The sequence below is a fragment of the Pelobates fuscus genome, chromosome 7 (assembly GCF_036172605.1).
Source record: "Pelobates fuscus isolate aPelFus1 chromosome 7, aPelFus1.pri, whole genome shotgun sequence".
Lineage (NCBI taxonomy): Eukaryota > Metazoa > Chordata > Amphibia > Anura > Pelobatidae > Pelobates > Pelobates fuscus.
Genome location: NC_086323.1, coordinates 142,740,455 through 142,759,006, shown reverse-complemented (window position 1 = coordinate 142,759,006; position 18,552 = coordinate 142,740,455). Strand labels below are relative to the sequence as shown.

General features: G+C 41.2%; 1 protein-coding gene across 1 annotated transcript in view; it reads right to left on the bottom strand.

Moving 5' to 3' along the window:
- CAMK1 (calcium/calmodulin dependent protein kinase I) overlaps window positions 1–18,552 on the bottom strand; it is a 130,181-nt gene that overhangs the window by 17,010 nt on the left and 94,619 nt on the right. Inside the window, exons 4-9 of the mRNA XM_063426734.1 lie at window positions 12,963–13,037; window positions 8,214–8,352; window positions 6,782–6,908; window positions 5,551–5,626; window positions 2,107–2,219; window positions 326–404 (exon numbers count right to left, since the gene is read on the bottom strand). Coding sequence (XP_063282804.1) covers window positions 326–404; window positions 2,107–2,219; window positions 5,551–5,626; window positions 6,782–6,908; window positions 8,214–8,352; window positions 12,963–13,037 — 609 coding nt within the window. The remainder of the gene's footprint in view (window positions 1–325; window positions 405–2,106; window positions 2,220–5,550; window positions 5,627–6,781; window positions 6,909–8,213; window positions 8,353–12,962; window positions 13,038–18,552) is intronic.

Sequence of the window (18,552 nt, the reverse complement as noted above, 5' to 3'; positions counted from 1 at the left end):
TAAGCATTTGAATGTATTATGGGGTAGGCAGCAGTAAAGGCAGACAGTGAATGAACCAGCAAGGTGGTGAATTTCAGGTATGTTTATGCTTACGTTATCAGACTTTTTAAATGAAATTTAAGTTCTAGGGCGAGTTAATAATGCCAAATAGGGCATCCTTTAAAAAATATATATTTTTTTTAAGCTAAAAAACAATGGATTAACCCTTCTGGATTAAAAGGGAATCATGACATGTCACACATGTCATGTGTCCTTAAGGGGTTAAACATTTTTATTCTAGGAGGATGCAGTTTATCTTTCAGTGATCTTAATACTCTGATCTTACCATGGGTGCTGTAGGGCTTGGTCACACGTGTAGCGTTTGTTAGGGTCTTTTTCCATCAAATGTTGGATGAAATCTTTTGCTGTGGGATCAACAGGAAATCCATTAACATTTAGAATTTACCCATTTAACTGTAATCATTACTGCATGAAATATTAGGTAAAAAAATATCAACTTTTTCTCCCATTCGAACACTTTAGTCTAAATGTTGCCATTAGGTTATGAAAATGGCAAGAAGCTATTTTAGCATGTCGAAAAGTTTGGCTGGTTAACTAAAAACCTAAATGTATGTTTAACCACTGCTAGAACATTATAACATTGTGTGCTTTATGTATGGACAAACTTTCAATATCTTTTAGAATGTACTAAATAGACATGTGCAATTCGTTTCGTTCCGAATGTCAATTCGCACGAATTTCGGGCAATTCGGACATTTGGATACTTCCGAATAGCCGAATTTCCGAAGTGTCAAAGTGCCGAAGTACCAATATATCTACCCAGTGGAAGATTGAAGAATGTTCCGCGCAAGTGGGGGCTTCTAACCTGATGGGGGGACCTATTTCCCACGCTGTGTAAAATGACACAGAGCACTCTGATTGGATGGATTTCAAGTCATCCAATCAGAGTGCTATGAGTCATTTTACACAGCGTGGGAAAGCCCCCCATTCTAATTTAGGGCTCCCACCCAACGCTCAGGGGTGGGGGCCTGGGAAGAAAGACCATAGGTCCATAGGCCCTTATTGGTATCTAAGGCCCCCACCCGCCGCTTTTTTTTTTTAACAGTGGCTGCTCACTGTTTAATAGACATGCCCCTACGCGCAGTATAGCCAGTAGGGGCATAATTTACTAATACTAAGTAATTTTTACTTAGTATTAGTAAATTTGGCTGAAAGACCAATCTAGGTCTTTCAGCCTTTTGGTAGATAACTCCCTTATACTGTGGGAATTAGGGAGTTATCTACTAAGCGGCTGCAAGAGAAGTCCCGAAATTCTGAAATTCCAAAGTTGCCGAAGTCCCGAACCGAATATTTTCCCCATGCACATCCCTAGTACTAAAAGATTATTTGGCAACATTGTGATGATTACCACAAGTTCATTTGAAAGGTATTTGGGGGTTCTGTTATTATCACCATTACTTGCATTTATTAAGCACTAACAAATTCTGAATTGCTGTATGCAATTATGCAACGTGGTAATTGGGGATAAAGACAGCTCACGGGAAATGCTCTCTTGCCATTTGTATCAATCTGTTTATGTTGTACTGAGATCTAGCAATTAAAACGGTTTTATACAAAGTATTTAGCTCGATAGCCCACACGCTTACAATCTGTTATCTATTAAGTCACCTCCCTCTAGTGTGAGTTGCTGTGTTCCCAGAGTATTCTACAAACAGCATTCAGCCCCTGTTAGCTGTGCAGAAAATTTGTAGCAACCTGATATGCTCTACGTCATTTTTCAGTGAAGTTATCAAAGTATGCTGAAGGAGGGAACAAAATCACTCATACCTTTAAACTAACGTGACCGATATGATACCTCCTCTTTAGGGTATAGGATATTCAGTAGACATGCACATTTGTTGCACTCTTCTTTAAACTAATCAATTTGTTTGGTGGTGAATACATTAATCCATTATAGAACTACTTTCTGGATAGATCAGTTTAAAAAACATAATCAAAGTGGTTCTATGCCGGACTAAAATCAATTCATCATCAAAACGTAGTGATTAGTTTACTATTCATGTCTCTATTAAACCAGAGATAGGGGTTCTCTCTAGACAATACTACCTGAATCAGAAATATCATCCCAGTAGGGAGAGTCAAACTCATACTCTGCTTTCAAGATCTGTTCAAAGAGTTTGGCATCATTTTCATCGTAGAAGGGGGGGTAACCACACAGCCTAAAATGTAAAAACACAAAATTGTAAAGAGCACGGGGGAAGCAAACAGAAATTTACAGGATAAAAAACACTGAGCAGTGAAGGTTGGAGAATGAAAATGTCACGCTTATTCCCTGCAGCTTCATTATTAAGAGAATAATTCAAACGTTCAAGACCCAAGTGGGTGCTTGCCACAGGGTGAGTTATAAAGATTTTGCCTATTCTTGTTGCATTTCTGAACTACATGCTTTTTCTCTGTTTTCCCAACTGCATGAAACAACATAATTACATTCCATGTTGTTCAATTATGCGTATTATCATTGATTATATATATTTCAGAGAACACAGTGTTAGGGTTAGTTTTTTTTGCTATTTTCTTTGTTTCTTCCAGGAGGTAGTACTTTTTTTTTTTCTTTTTTTTTGTTTAGCCCCTTAAGGACCAAACTTCTGGAATAAAAGGGAATAATGACATGTCATGTGTCCTTAAGGGGTTAAAACTATTTCACTTACAAGGCTATTCAATAAAATGTGACTTTTCAAGAATTCAAAGTGATTTTCACGCTTTAGGTCAACATAGCTGAACTGAGTACAGAGCAGCCTTGGATTTTCCGATTTTCCTTGGCCTGAAATTTTAAATTAACTTTAAATTCCTGTTTTTTTCACAATTTTGTGAATAGCCCTGTCAATTTCGACAGTCTATCACAGTGATGGCGAACCTTTTTGAAACCGAGTTCCCAAACCGCAATACATGCCAACTATTTTTTCCTTAAAGTGCCAACACGGCAATTAAACCTCAATACTGAGGTTTTTAAGTTTAGAAAAAACAACTCGTACTGTTGTCCGAACTAATTAACAACTTTTGTTTTAAAAGAACACAACAACGGAGAGTTCAATTATACAAATTTTAAATAATGATATATAGATAAAATTAAGCTTATATTTATTAGTATCTCCAACAAATGCAATACACACACACACACACAGTCCGCTGAATACACACACACAGTCCGCTGAATACACGCGCACACAGTCCGCTGAATACACGCACACACAGTCCGCTGAATACACGCACACACAGTCCGCTGAATACACGCACACACAGTCCGCTGAATACACGCACACAGACTGCATTGTGGGGTGTAGTGTATGTGTGTGTGTGAGGGTTGCTGTGTGTGTGTGTGTGTGTGTGTGTGAGGGGTGCTGTGGCTGTGTGTGTGTGAGGGGTGCTGTGCGGTGCTGGGCAGGGGTAAGGGTGCTGTGCTGTGGGGAGTAGGGCTGCTGTGTGTGGGGGGGTAGGGCTGCTGTGTGTGGGGGGGTAGGGCTGCTGTGTGTGGGGGGGTAGGGCTGCTGTGTGTGGGGGGGTAGGGCTGCTGTGTGTGGGGGGGTAGGGCTGCTGTGTGTGGGGGGGTAGGGCTGCTGTGTGTGGGGGGGGTAGGGCTGCTGTGTGTGGGGGGGGTAGGGCTGCTGTGTGGGGGGGGGGGTAGGGCTGCTGTGTGTGGGGGGGGTAGGGCTGCTGTGTGTGGGGGGGGTAGGGCTGCTGTGTGTGGGGGGGTAGGGCTGCTGTGTGTGGGGGGGTAGGGCTGCTGTGTGTGGGGGGGTAGGGCTGCTGTGTGTGGGGGGGTAGGGCTGCTGTGTGTGGGGGGGTAGGGCTGCTGTGTGTGGGGGGGTAGGGCTGCTGTGTGTGGGGGGGTAGGGCTGCTGTGTATGTGGGGTAGGGCTGCTGTGTATGTGGGGTAGGGCTGCTGTGTATGTGGGGTAGGGCTGCTGTGTATGTGGGGTAGGGGGGCTGTGTATGTGGGGTAGGGCGGCTGTGTATGTGGGGTAGGGCGGCTGTGTATGTGGGGTAGGGCGGCTGTGTATGTGGGGCAGGGCGGCTGTGTATGTGGGGCAGGGCTGCTGTGTATGTGGGGCAGGGCTGCTGTGTATGTGGGGCAGGGCTGCTGTGTATGTGGGGCAGGGCTGCTGTGTATGTGGGGCAGGGCTGCTGTGTATGTGGGGCAGGGCTGCTGTGTATGTGGGGCAGGGCTGCTGTGTATGTGGGGCAGGGCTGCTGTGTATGTGGGGCAGGGCTGCTGTGTATGTGGGGCAGGGCTGCTGTGTGTGGAGGGTAGGGGTACTGTGTGTGGGGGGTAGGGGTACTGTGTGTGGGGGGTAGGGGTACTGTGTGTGTGGGGGGTAGGGTGCTGTGTGTGTGGAGGGTAGGGGTGCTGTGTGTGTGGAGGGTAGGGGTGCTGTGTGTGTGGAGGGTAGGGGTGCTGTGTGTGTGGAGGGTAGGGGTGCTGTGTGTGTGGAGGGTAGGGGTGCTGTGTGTGTGGAGGGTAGGGGTGCTGTGTGTGTGGAGGGTAGGGGTGCTGTGTGTGTGGAGGGTAGGGGTGCTGTGTGTGTGGGGAGTAGGCGTGCTGTGTGTGGGGAGTAGGCGTGCTGTGTGTGGGGAGTAGGCGTGCTGTGTGTGGGGAGTAGGCGTGCTGTGTGTGGGGGGTAGGCGTGCTGTGTGTGGGGGGTAGGCGTGCTGTGTGTGGGGGGTAGGCGTGCTGTGTGTGGGGGGTAGGCGTGCTGTGTGTGGGGGGTAGGCGTGCTGTGTGTGGGGGTAGGAGTGGTAAGGGTGCTGTGGGGGGTAGGGGTAAAGGTGTTTAAAAAAATAAATAAAAAAAAGTATAGTAAATCAGTATCCCCCATACCTGGTGGTACGGTGGTGGCAAGCACTGCTTCTGGGTCGGGAGGAATCTGTGAAGCAGCTCCCCTGTCCTCCCGCGCGATGCTGTGTGGAGCGTTGCCATGGTAACGCGCGGCAACACTCCACACAGCTTGCTCGCGGGAGGACAGGGGAACTGTTTCACAGATCCATCCCCCAGTAAACAAATAAATTAAATCTGAAAACTAGGCAGATGATTAATTACAAATAGACATGTAGATGGTATATATGGTTTCCAGAGATGCTGAACATACCAAGGTCCTGTCTAAAGAATATCTCAATGGATTTTTTTTTTTGGGGGGGGGGGGGGGGGGCCCAAAAGCATCAAAATGTATGTGATTCATTTTTGGGTGATCAGTAAACTTCTTCTATTTAAGTAGGGACGTCTGTGTATATTCCAAATGTTTTTAATAAAATGTTGCAGTAGGTCTGCAGTTTATTGTTTTTGTACTCCACTACTTTGCTGTATTTTTTTGGGCATGCAAATCAGATTATCCCATGCAATGCCGTATCATGCAGCACTCCCGAATGAATGGCTTGCCCATGCATGCAGTTGTATGGCATTTAGAAGCCTGACTGTGACCAAGGCATAATGGGGCAGTGAAGTTAAAGACAAATATTTATTTTTTATTTTCAAATAAAAATTGTACTGATACTTACAAGATGTAGGCGATTACTCCGATAGACCAACAATCCACCGCTTTACTGTAAGGTTTTTGAGCCAAAACTTCTGGAGCTGGGAAAAACAGGATTGTGTTACAATAGAACATAGACTGGCAAAAAAGGCACAAGAAAGAACTCAAACAAAATACTTTTATTAATATGAAGTTTGATAATGTTACCAAGCAGTATAGAGGAAAAACACATCAATATCATGGCTTTATGGAGCTAGGACCAGACTCCCCAAACAATACTCCAACTCATAATTAAACTGGCATATATATGTGGGTTATGGGCACAGCTTTGTTAACCGGCATAACATAATATTGTAATAAGCCATCAGCTGCATCCAATTAACAAGCAGTATTTAGAATTATTATTACATCCAACGCCAATCAATATTTGCAAGACATCATGACTGACATGCAGAGTTTTGCAGTCATGATCCCCTTCCTTACTTGATCCAAAGGTTTCCTTTCTTTACTGAGAAACGTATCCCTATACAACAATATATTTTTATTCATAAAGTGTTTGCTTGTTTTTTGTTTTTTTTTAACCAGGATGAATATATTCAAATTTTCATTTCTTTGGTTTACATTGCATCTTAATTTTTCTGCTGGTCTCAGAAACAAATGCCAAAAGCTAAAAGTGGGTCATATACAATGCAAAATGAATGTGATCTAAGGCACAATTAAAACAAATACAGTGCTAAAACTAAGCAAATACAGATAGTGCTTTGATGTAGATAGTCAAAATGCATATTATATGGCTACTCTATAGCAAATGAAAAATTAATATTATTAATTGAATGTCACTGCTATCCAAAACCTACTCAAATTTATGTTAAAAAATGACTACTAATTTTACTTATCACCTTCCAACAGATTAATTAAGTACATGTTAGTTCATTTATCACTAGCACTATTTAATTTGTCTCCCACGTTAAAATTAGTGAATAACCCACAGTTATTGGGGTACTGTGAAGTAGTGGTGGGCTTAACACGACATGGCCATATGGTGGAACGGAATCCCAATATTTGTTTGCGGAGATACGGGATTGTAAGTAGCCTTGTAAAATGTAAAACTGTATTGGTCTGTGTGCGGTTCTTTAACCTGTGTTTTGTAGAGTACATAGAAAGTACAGACATCATGAACTTGATTCTGACTGGTAATCATAGACCGAAATATGACAATACAAATTTAGTCATCAAGTATGATTGTATATACTTACCAACATAACCAGGTGTTCCACAGGCCGTTGACATAACACTTCCTGAGCCTTCAATTTTCGACAGTCCAAAATCACTGATCATGATTTTAGAATCTTCATCCAGACTATAATAAAGTAAGTTCTCCGGCTAAAACCAGCAAATAAATTAATAGGTAAGTTCTTCTTGCACACAATTCACTAAATGTAATGTATCCATAAAAAAAAAAAAAAGAATAGCTCTCATGGAACCAGGAAGTGACTCAGCCACCTTAGGCACCCAGACCACTTCTCCCTAACATCACTAGAGGCGCTTCCGGGATTCTCCATGTGAAAATCAAACTGAGATGATGCCAACGTCCATAGGAAAGCATTGAGGAATGCTTTCCTATGGGTGATTTGAATGCCCGCAGGGCTCTGGCCACGCATGCGCATTCGGAGCTGACGTCAGAAGGGGGAGGAGAGGTCACCAGCGCCGAGGGAGCCCGGCGCTGGATTAAGGTAAGTGGCTGAAGGGGTTTAACCCTATAGTGCCACGAAAACCAATTTGTTTTTCTGGCCCTATAGTGCTCCTTTAATGTCCCGATACGTTTCTACGCAAGTAGCAAATGTTTCAAGAGAAATTCTTAGAAACCAACATACTTTACCACAATAAAGTGGTATTGGTGGCTGCATAAACCCAAATTCCAGATGGCCATCAATGTAAAATATTGCTATTTGAAATAAATAAATAAATAACAAAAACAAGAATAAAATGCACTCTAAAAAAAAAAGGGGGGAATACTTCCTGCAGGGTGCTCCAGAAAAGGAGAGCACATCCCTGAAGACATCAAATTGAAGAAAAGAAATATCTAGGCACACCTGAGGTTTCTTCTTAAAGGTAGTCTTTTTTTATTTGAAACAAGGAAGTGGAGACAACGTTTCTCCACTTTATCAAGACAACGCTTCTCCACTTTATCAAAACTTGATAAAGGCTCAGAGAGGAGCCGAAACATTGTCTCCACTTTCTCGTTTAAAAAAATAAAATAAAAATAAAAGACTGCCCTTTGAGAAGAATCCTCAGGTGTGCCTGGATATTTATTTTCTTCCATACATCTAGTAGCTGTCCGACTAACATGTCTAGAAGAACTTCCATATTGAAAACAGAAAATTATTGTCAGTATGCACATTCAGTCATTACAACCAAACGCTGGGAATATATCTCATTATGTTTTAAAATCCCATCTCAAGATTGTGCATGCTTGCATCTGCTCCTTGGGCTTTGCTGCAAGGTCTGTCAGGGGATGTAGAGACTTGATCCCCTGTGCCCCCTGTAAAAATTATGAGGGCAGAGGAGGAGTGATCATTTTTGCTTCAGGCGCCTCGCACTAAACGGGCAGAATTTTCTCGGCCTTCATTTTTGCAGATCACTGCAGTTATAGGCAACTCTGCCCTCGGTGTGTGTATAGTACGTTACCTTTAAATCTCTGTGTACAATGCCCATGTCGTGAAGATATTTCACAGCATCCAGGATCTGCTTGATGAGCTGACTGGCATCTTTTTCCGTGTAGAAACCTTTTTCTACAATCCTGTCGAAAAGCTCACCCCCTGAAACTCTGTGACAGCAGGAAATTGATGTTAGTTTTCACACCGCGTGCCAGCTGTGAGAAGCTTCCACACCTCAAAAATAATTTCTTAAATAGTCATCTTTTATCATGGAATATGCTGGAACATAATTTGTGCTGCTGATTACAGACTCAGGACCATACAATACTAAATACAATACTAAAGCAGATCGGTTGTGGTTTGTTTTTTGCATAATAAAATTCTACATCCATTTTGTCTAGATTTTGTGTTTTTTTAGTGTGCCATATTTTTCAAATTAGTTTCTGTAAATGTAGCAATTACTCAGTCTTCGAGTCCTGAAGGCCAACTAAGGCACCGCCAGATTGCTATTAGCTTACAACTTGTAGACAAGAATCTTTTTTCCCCTCTTACAACTTATCTTGTAAAATCCACAACAGAATTCCCTTAGCTACCAGTCAATTTACAGAGCAGAAGGTCAGGCTGCCATTTTAATAGAGATATCAATACGTTTTCAATTTTAAAAGAGCCTTACACACTGAACACTAGACAATAGTGTAGTAAATAAAGATTATTGTATTCCCATTGCATTAGTTTCCATGAGTGTCTGCAATGCATGTATACGTTTCTGGACGAGTGTGTCTTAGGTTACAGTTTGTATGTGGGTCCTTGGATGTATTTCTGTATTTCTCAGGGTTTTGAACACATGTGCATTGTTACTAAAACAAAAATTGTAATTAATTCAAAGTGAAATCAAGGTGAATTTCAGATATTAGACCAAAATAGCACAACTGAAGGCATTACTGACGGACATAGTTTTCCAATTCTTGGATATTTTGACCTTAAATTTAAAATGCACAATTCTCCACAATTCTCACAGCTGTAAATAACCCTGTACGTTTTTATTTTGGAAATTAGAAACTCCCTTACTACAGACCCGTTTCTCTCCTCATTCACTCACCTCTCGTTATTCATTAAAAACAGCAGTTTGGTTAAAACTTTGTTAAAATGGCTAGAAATCACCAATTCTCGTATTCACCAAAGCTAAATCCGGTCTATGTCAGTTTTAAAAGCACTAATTTTCATACGCAAATCTTAAATAAAATATCAGAAATACAGTACCTGTCTAGATTTCAATAAGTGCCAAATACCAAATAAATTTAGGTCTGTGACTTCGCAGCAGTAGCAGTCAGCAGGCAAATAGTTAAAGGAACACTATGTATTCCTGACCATATAGTGCAAAACCCACCATTTAGGTGGATTGCCTCCCCCTTAGCCCCCTTTAAAAGGAATTAAAACTTACCTTATTTCCAGTGCCACGCTTTTGCTGGCTCAGTCCCCTTGCTGACATCATAAAAAATTGCAGATTTTTAGCCAATCCAATGCTTTCCATGTGGAATCAGCACCTCCTCATAGAGATGCATTGAATCAATGCATCTCTATGCGGAAAATTCAGCGTCCCCATGCAGAGCGTGGGGACACTGAACGGCAGAGCTGCCTACTCTGCAGCACTGATCCAGGAAGCACCTCCAGTGGCCCTCTGAGGAATGGCCACTTGGATTTGTCCCTAGGGGCAATGTAAACACTGCCTTTTCTCTGAAAAGGCAGAGTTTGCATAAAAATGCCTGAAAGCAATGATTTTACTCACCAGAACAACTACATTAAGCTGTAGTTGCTCTGGTGAGTATAGTGTCCCTTTAAAATACCCAACATAAGTGTGTCTGGAAACATGCGTATAAGTTTCTATGTCTCTGGAATAGTGTGGGATGCGGTTTATATGTGTGTCGCTGAATGTTAAGCAGTGTTTCTACAGGAATTGAGCACATTAGTTTATTTCTTTTGTAAACTAGAAACTCCCCTGCTCCTGACCTCCTCCAGATGACATATAGTTTAGATAATAATAAAAAAAAAAAAAAATACATTTTAAACACCCAGGGCAGGATTTTATCCATCTGGCAATTTTCTGCCCTGTTGAAATCTGGACACATGTATGGTTTATTTCATATATGGGAAAAGTAGGTTACTAGCATAGTTTACAATGAAGGGATAGTTATTTGGATGACACAAGAGCAGGAGAAGAAGCAGGGTGGGTAACCAAAGTTCGGGGAGGGAACACCATGAACATTTTAATTGATAAGCTTTATTAAAGAAGTGAGTTTTTGAAACTAATCTTTTGAAGGAACTGGTCGAGCGTCTAATGAAGCAGGGAACAGAGTACGATAGGAATGGCACAGCCATAGAGAAGTATTGAAGGTGGGAATCAGAGCAGCAAGTTCGACCAGAGGATAGATGCATATCTTTAGCAGAGCATAGAGGGCTGGATGGGACATGCTTGTCTACTAGTGAGGATAGCAAGCACCAGCATTTTAAATTGAGCACTATACATTACAGGAAGCCTGTCGTTTTGTCCATACACCACTAAGCCAATGTAAGGACGGACGAGAAGGGAGGCATGGGAAGTATAGGCAGACAGGAAGGTGAGCCTTGCCACCAAATGCATTATAGACTAACTACGACCACTGAAAAGCAGATTGCAGTAGTCAAGGCGAGAGAGGACAGTGGCATGGAGAAGCACCTTAGTTGCATCCGGTGTTAGATACGGTTGGATGTGAGCTATGTTTCTGAGATGGAAGCAGCGACGAGTGACTGTGCATGAGGCATGAAGGAGAGGTTGGAGTCAAAGAGAACACCTAGCCAGTGAGCCTGCGAGGCAGAGCTAATTGTAGTGCTATTGATTTTGAGGGAGACATGGGAGTAGCAACACTTATGGGTAGAAAGACGAGAAGTTCTGTTTTGTACAGGTTACGTTTATGAACATGAGCAGCCATATCCAGGTAGAAAAAGCAGGAGGCAAGCAGAGACACGAGTCAAGAGAGACGGGGAGAGATCAAGAGAGGACAGATCAATTTGGGTGTCATCCACAAAGAAATGATAATGGTAGCCAAAAGGCAGGGATATAAATCAGGAACAGTAGGGAACCATCGACAGAGAGATTAGGGAGAAAAAGAGCCAGCAAAAGGAAAACTGAAAGAGCTCTGGGAGTGGTGGGAGGAGAACCAGATTAGAGCACTCGTAGACAGAGTTTACAGAGAATGAGAGGATTGTATTGATTATCAACAGTATCAAAAGCAGCAGAAAGGTCAATGAGAATTAGGAGATAGTAGTGACCACTGGATTTAGCAGCAATTGAACTACTGGATACTTTGGCCAGGGCAGTTTCGACAGCGTGACAAGAGCAGAATCCAGACTGAAGAGAGTCGAGCAGAGAGTTGTATTCAAGGAATTTGGTATCTGACATACATCACTCTCTCGAGGATCATGGGAGGGAAACAGTAGTAGCGATATCAGGACCGATCCTAGGGTCACGGAAACCTGGGTGCAGAATTTATTTTTGGGTGTGTTAATCTTACCAACTCCTCCTCTTTGAAAATGTCTAGGCATGTTTCTATGGAAAAAACTCCACCTCTCCATCTATACTCCCCAACCATTTTTCTAATCAGACACACACTCACTGACAGAGAAAATAAATTAGGTCCAGGCACGCAGGATTGCTGCAAGAAGACCGGTTTATTGAAACAAAAACTGCAACGTTTCGGCCTACACAGAAGCCTTTATTCTAAGGCCTCTGTGTGGACCGAAATGTTTGGGAGAGCTGGTGTGGGACCTCTCCATGGGGTCCAGTGTGGGGCATACCGTAATCTCACAGCTCTTCACTACTCCCACACGCTGTTTAGTATGCCATGGCCGAAATGGTGTCATATTCTGGCTCCTGGCATCACAGAGCACGCAAAAGAGTGAGGAACTGCAAGATCAGCAGTCCCCGCCAGCGCTGGCTGCCTGTCTCCTCTCTCATTCCCCCGGCATATACCATCAGAGTAGGCACCTGTCATCCAGGTACTCTGCCTTACTTAACAAGCGCCACTATGGTTGCGCCCTAAGTTGGGCAGCCAGCCGCCTCTTGGGCCCCCTGCGACATGGATCCTCTTGGCACCTCTAACTTTCGGGCACCTGGGTGCGGTGCACCCTGTGGACCCGCCCAGGATCGGCCTTGAGCGAGATAAAGCAGTAGCAGTGGAGTTAGGGTCACGGTTGGGCTTTTTTTGGTGGGGTGAATCTGGGTGATTGTTGTGTACTTGAAGGATGAAAAAAATATGCCAGAGGAGAGGAAGAGATTGGATATTTTAGTAAGGTGCAGAGCAAGAGAAGGAGACAGAGCGCCAGAGAGATGTGAGGGAACAAGTGGTGATGCTGCAGGACAAAAGTAGAGACCATTCAGAGTTTAGTGAATGTTGCGTGGGTCCTTAGAACAACACTGAAAAGAGTGACTTTGAACAGTGTACATAAAGAAAGGAGCAGGGTTTGATTGTAATCAGGAAGGGTCCACACCGGGGTGACATTGTATCACAGACCCTAGGCTTACCACGGTCATTAATGGGTTATAGTGGCATAGAGATATTCTGGACATTGCAGCAAGATAATTCAAGTCAGTATAGCCTTAGAGTGAAAGGCAAATTGGTGCAGATAGTAGTCAGAAAAACAGGATAAAACTACTTTTCTGCAATGAGATGTAAACACCAAAAGGGGGCAGCAATACATAGCTTTATACAATATGAACCATAAGCTAAGTTTGTTCAACACTTACAGTTGCATGATAAGGTATAGATGACTCCGGTTCTCATAAATATCCTCCAAGGATACAATGTTTGCATGTTTTATCCTTAAAAAGAAAAAAAAGAAAGTAAAGGAGGTGTCCGTTAACATCCCTGGCAAAAATATTGCACACGTATTGCTTTTATAAATTTATCAAATGATCAATGTTGATCAAAATCCTATCGAATACATGCAACATATAAACCTACAGATATACATATTTTTTAACATGATGAGAGGTTAAGGTTTACAATTGACTAGTTTCTAATGTCTTCTCTCTTTACCAATATGTATTCGGCCTGCGTGATTGGTAGGAAGTTTTAAAAGCAACTTTGTAGCCTTTTCTTAGAACTACTATAGATGGTCATTCAAGAAAGGGTTCGTTAGATGTCTGCAATAAATGTCACAGTAAGTGGAAGTTGCACAGGCAGATGCATTTACATATTGCAGCCTATCATTTTTTTGCTCTAATATACTTTTTTTTTTAATTCAGTGTTTTTGAGAGGAGTCACAAGTCCAAGAAATACAAATGCTGCAATCAGAGTCACTATCGTCTTGTGTAAAGTTTCTAATAAAAATAATAAGTTAGGGATCATGGCTTTACAAATCTAAGTTTTCATTTTAATTTTTTTAGGAAACCATCACTTCTCTGAAAATTAGACTATTAAATAAAGGATTGAAAAAAACACCTATAACTTGTGTTAACCTTTTTTTGCCATGTGGTGCTCTGTTTAAATTCATATTAAAGATTTAACACGTGACATCACAATCCAGTTCAGTCCAGGCACAGCCAGGGCACACAATGCAAATCAGGAGGAAAATACTTTGTGTGAGAGATAAATCAACGTTACCATGTCTAATGGCAGGAAATGGCAACATCTCGAATTATGAGTGACCGGAAGGTAAAATATAGATTTCCAATTTCCAGGGTAAAAGTAAGGAACATTACAGGGACATTCCTGGGTGCAACTTCCGGGCACTCTGGGTGCAAACATATCATTGCTAAATACAGGGGTAAGTGAAGATAACATGAAAAATTAAAGCATTAGTTCAATGTTTTCCTATGGGGAAGGTCTAATGCGTGGAAAAAGCGTTATTTAACCCTTTTATTACCATGGAAGGGGGTGTGGGGGCGGGGGGGAGAAACCGCGGACCATTATAGTGTTTCTTTAAATGGTAGCAGTTGTAAAATAAAATAAAATCCAAACTGAAAAAGGTTTCCAAAAATTCAGGTTGCTTGAAAATCAAATCACAACTGCAGGGACACTGCCAAAAACACAATTGTAAAAACATTGCTAATTATTCACACATATTAAACACACAAGATGACATGATTCTGTAATGCTGCATAGTGTGTTTTCATGTAAAGCCACTGCACTTCTGAGTCATGTATCTTCATGCAAGGGTTGGCTATTCTATTCCCTGCCCACGGATGAGAAAGTTGGAAAAGAGAGGAGGAGGCGGAGGTGGGGAAGAGGCATTTAATAGAAGAAAATAAATAAATAAATCAAACAGAACAATAATATGTAAGTGTAGGAGGGACATTTAAAACAAATGCAGAAAGTCAGGGTTAGATACACGCTGCCCACACCGAGCAGATCAAGAATGACGAAGAGTGGCCTATTCTGCCTAGAGTCACCTGCTGTAAGGGTGTTTGACTTGATAAAGAACATAAGCAGCTGGGATGGAATTTAGGGAAAGTCTGGTCTAGATTTCACTTCATTCAAACCCATATTGAAATGTATAACAATGCACAAAATAAAAATAAAATTTCATGGGCAAACATTATCCAAGGAACACTCCGTACCCTATCATTTTTAGTAATTGATGTGCGCAGAAATATGTTGTTGTGCAAGTTTTTTTGGCCTGTTACAAGAAGTATGTGCACACGGAATGCTTGTGCAAATGTAAACCTTACATTTTTGCTTCAGGATAAATTTTGTCACAGCCATGATCTCAAGGCTTAGAAAACTGTATTGCCATGTTTGAATAGAATACAAATACTAAACTAAATTATGCCCACATGCCATATTGCCTACATATACAGTATTTCAGTTCGACTCTAATTTATTATGCCAACACGTGCCACCTTTTTTTTTTTTTTTTTTTAATGCCCACATGATCATCTATACCACACTGACTGCACATGCCACAATGCCTACAATTATTTAGCTTTGCCTGCATTTCCTTGGCTATACAGGCTGCTCTGACTTGGGTTGGCTGCTCATGAATCTGCGCTGGGCTCCCTTACGCACACCGCACGGTCAGGAGATCTACTGGCAGCTCTCTCAGTGCTCATAAGAGAGTACAAGCCCCACTCCTGACTGCCACGGCCTACAGCCTGTCTGGGCAATAAAATGTATGTGCACTGCATGTAAAACATGTGTGCACGTACACACACACACACACACACACACACACACACACACCTTATAGGGGAGAGTGTCTGCACCTCAAATTTCTCACTACTTCTAAAAACTTTAATTGCTTATTTTTTGCAAAGGTCCTGTTTATAACAACTTACATTCTTTCAAAAACAGCAAACTAACTCGAAAACACTGGCGCATAAACTGGGAGCCAAGCCTGCTTGGGCAAACTGGACCATAAGAGGATATCTAATGACAAGCAGGCGGCAATAGCAGACAGACAATTAGGCTCTTTAAAAACCCAAATCCAAAAAGGTGGTCATTTCAAAGTTGGTCATTTCATGGGGAAGCAGCAGATTTTACCAGGTCAATGTTAGAAACAAACCGGTTTGTGCCTGCTGTCATAACAACTACACCTAGACATTGCAAGTAGGCACGTGGTAAGTAAAGGGGTGCAGAGGCTATACTTGTTGCTTTGGTTTGCATGGACCTTTTTATTTAGCAATAAGGACCTAAGTAATATCTCTTATAGGTGGGAGGTGGACAGAGATTTTGGCTTATTGAATGTCTGTCTGAGTGGCTTTCCGTGTTTGTCTTTGGCTAATCAGGTTTGTGAGATACTCTGTATGAATGCAAGTAAGAGACTGGCTTAACTGGTATGTCTGAAACTCTTTCACATTCATCTAAGTTCGTGACTTTCAATAACAAGGTGTGTGAGATAATATGGCTAGTTACGTATGTGCGTTGGTTATTAATGAAAATCTTGTTTGATTCAGAATGCTGGAGCCAGAGCTTAAAATTACAAGGAAAATTGTCAAGATCTGATATCTTGCCAATATCATTCAACTATTCAAAATTATAAGCCATGTTGGCAGTTTATAAGAGTTAACACCCAAGGCTTGGGGCTCAGACTGGTCCTCTGTGCCAAGTTAAAAAGCCATATTACAAAAAAAGGAAACTTGATAAATTCTTTGGGTATCAGGGGATTGAGGGTTAGCGTCACAAATTCAAAGCATTGTTTAACTAGAATTAAGAAAGATAATTATGTTTGACTAGAGACCTGTATTCTGTAAGTAACGAGTGTTCTCTATATCCAGAAACAAAAGTCATCGTAGTTGAAAAACAAAAGCCTGCCTAAACATTTCAGTGGAATGGAAAACTAAGGATTCATTGCTGACCCCTTTGCTAATGAAAGAATACGCTCATCTTCCTTTTTGGAGGACAAGATAAAAAATAAAAATAATACTATATATGTATCCTAATTTAAGATGTATCCTAGTGCAAGATGCTGAGCCTACAGCATCTGCCAGGGGCAGAGAGGTCACAGGAACGGTCACAACATTGGGAACATCACCCCTGGTTACAAAATAAAAATCTTGGTTATGCTCCAGAACTTGCCCATATCAACCAAGAATCCAGCATCTTAGCAGAGCTGATGCCTTTACTTTCTATAAGTCCACAGTGTTCCATATAAAAGAGAATTTTTGTTATCAGACGAACAGTTAAACAATTAAATGAATCTTCATCACAACCACATGATGCAGTTTGAACTAAATGTACCGAATATAAATCTTAGTCTGGTGGATAGAAAGATTTTACTCTTTGATATTGGAAAACTCATGGAAAAAACACTTCGAGGATACCACTATACAGACAAAAAAAAAAAGGAAAAGCCGGCTTTGTTTGGAGAATACTAAGATGCAGATCACAAAAAGAGAAATTATAAATGGCTTTCAAAGATTTGACATTTTTATAGTTTGTTTAAACTATGCACAGGAAAATGAAGAAAAAAAAAACAAATAAACAAAAGAAGAATGCTCACAACATATATCCAACATGTGACTCTCATTACAGATGACAAGAGACTGTTTTAAATACAGGAAAAGAAATGCACTATGGGAGAAGAGGCAGGTGGATATGGACCACCAGCTAAGAGGGAGAGAAAGCAAAATCCTTATAAATCCCTGCATTAGAGGGAATCAAAGACTCATTTGTGTCATTACTCTGCTTTGGTAAATAAGGGATTTCTTAATCATCCTCGGGTTTAGACAAGTGAAATGCAGTAGAGATCCCGAGGCAGATAACAGGTCCAGGAAGCTGTACATGTGGGATGGAGATTTAAAAAAAAAAAAAAAAAAATGTTGTGCAGATGTCACTTCTATTATTAGTCTGCTGGATTTGAAAATTCAGGTTTTACCGGCACCAGTGGCTAGGGTATGTGTTTTGAACACAGTGAATCTTCACTTGTATATAGTTTGCACAGGACCTGCAAGGGAGCAGCCTGTACAAATAATAAGCCACGCAAAGTATAGTATTTAAAAAAAAAAAAAAGTTGCTTTTCATTCGCAAAATTATATTTGTTGATATTCCTAAGAATTAAAAATGAAATCACAAACTCTGGCCCCTCAGATGATAATGGCCTAGAACTTGCAGAATTCTTTGAATGCAACAGATGGCGAGAGACTCATGGGCATTGTAGTTCAGCAATATTCAGTGGGCCAGGGATTGGGATGCCTAGGTTAAAAAAAAGGACAATTAAAAGTAGATCTCGTTGACCGCTGTGCAGAGTGCTAGAAGCAAATCTAAACATGGAGTTATACATAACAAGTAAGAGATGCCAATAGTGCATTAGCTGGAGTTCGATTGAGGCAATATGCTCCACAAGCAAAGGGATGTGATCTTTGTTGAAGGAGTATGCGAACAGAAAAAAAAAAAAAGCATAGGATTCGATCCCCTGATTCCTCTCTGGCACATAGTGCATACAGGGTGGCACCACAATTTGAGTTTACAAGTGGATGTCATTGGTCTCTTTCAAAGCAGTCATAAGAAGGACCGTTCCGTAGCCTAAAGGCTTCCCCCTAGACATTGCGAATGTGGCTCTAGAACTTGATGCTTATTTGGTACAGAAAAAACAGGAGTTGTATTACTATAAACAACATCAAAAGGATTGCTGCTGATAACATCCCTCTATCATCCTAGTATACCTTACATATATAAAAAAATAAAAATCAAGAAAGCTGAATTACATTTAAAAAAAACACAAACAACTAAACAATGTAAAGATCATCAAATTAAAACCATCAGATATTTGTAACCCTATAAGAATATGCATTTCTCGTTTAATAATAAGAAAAAGAAAGAAAAGGTTCTTTAGAAAAATAAATGTTTGATACCACAGCACGCAATTACTCGGTGTCGGTTTAATATCGTGTGGAG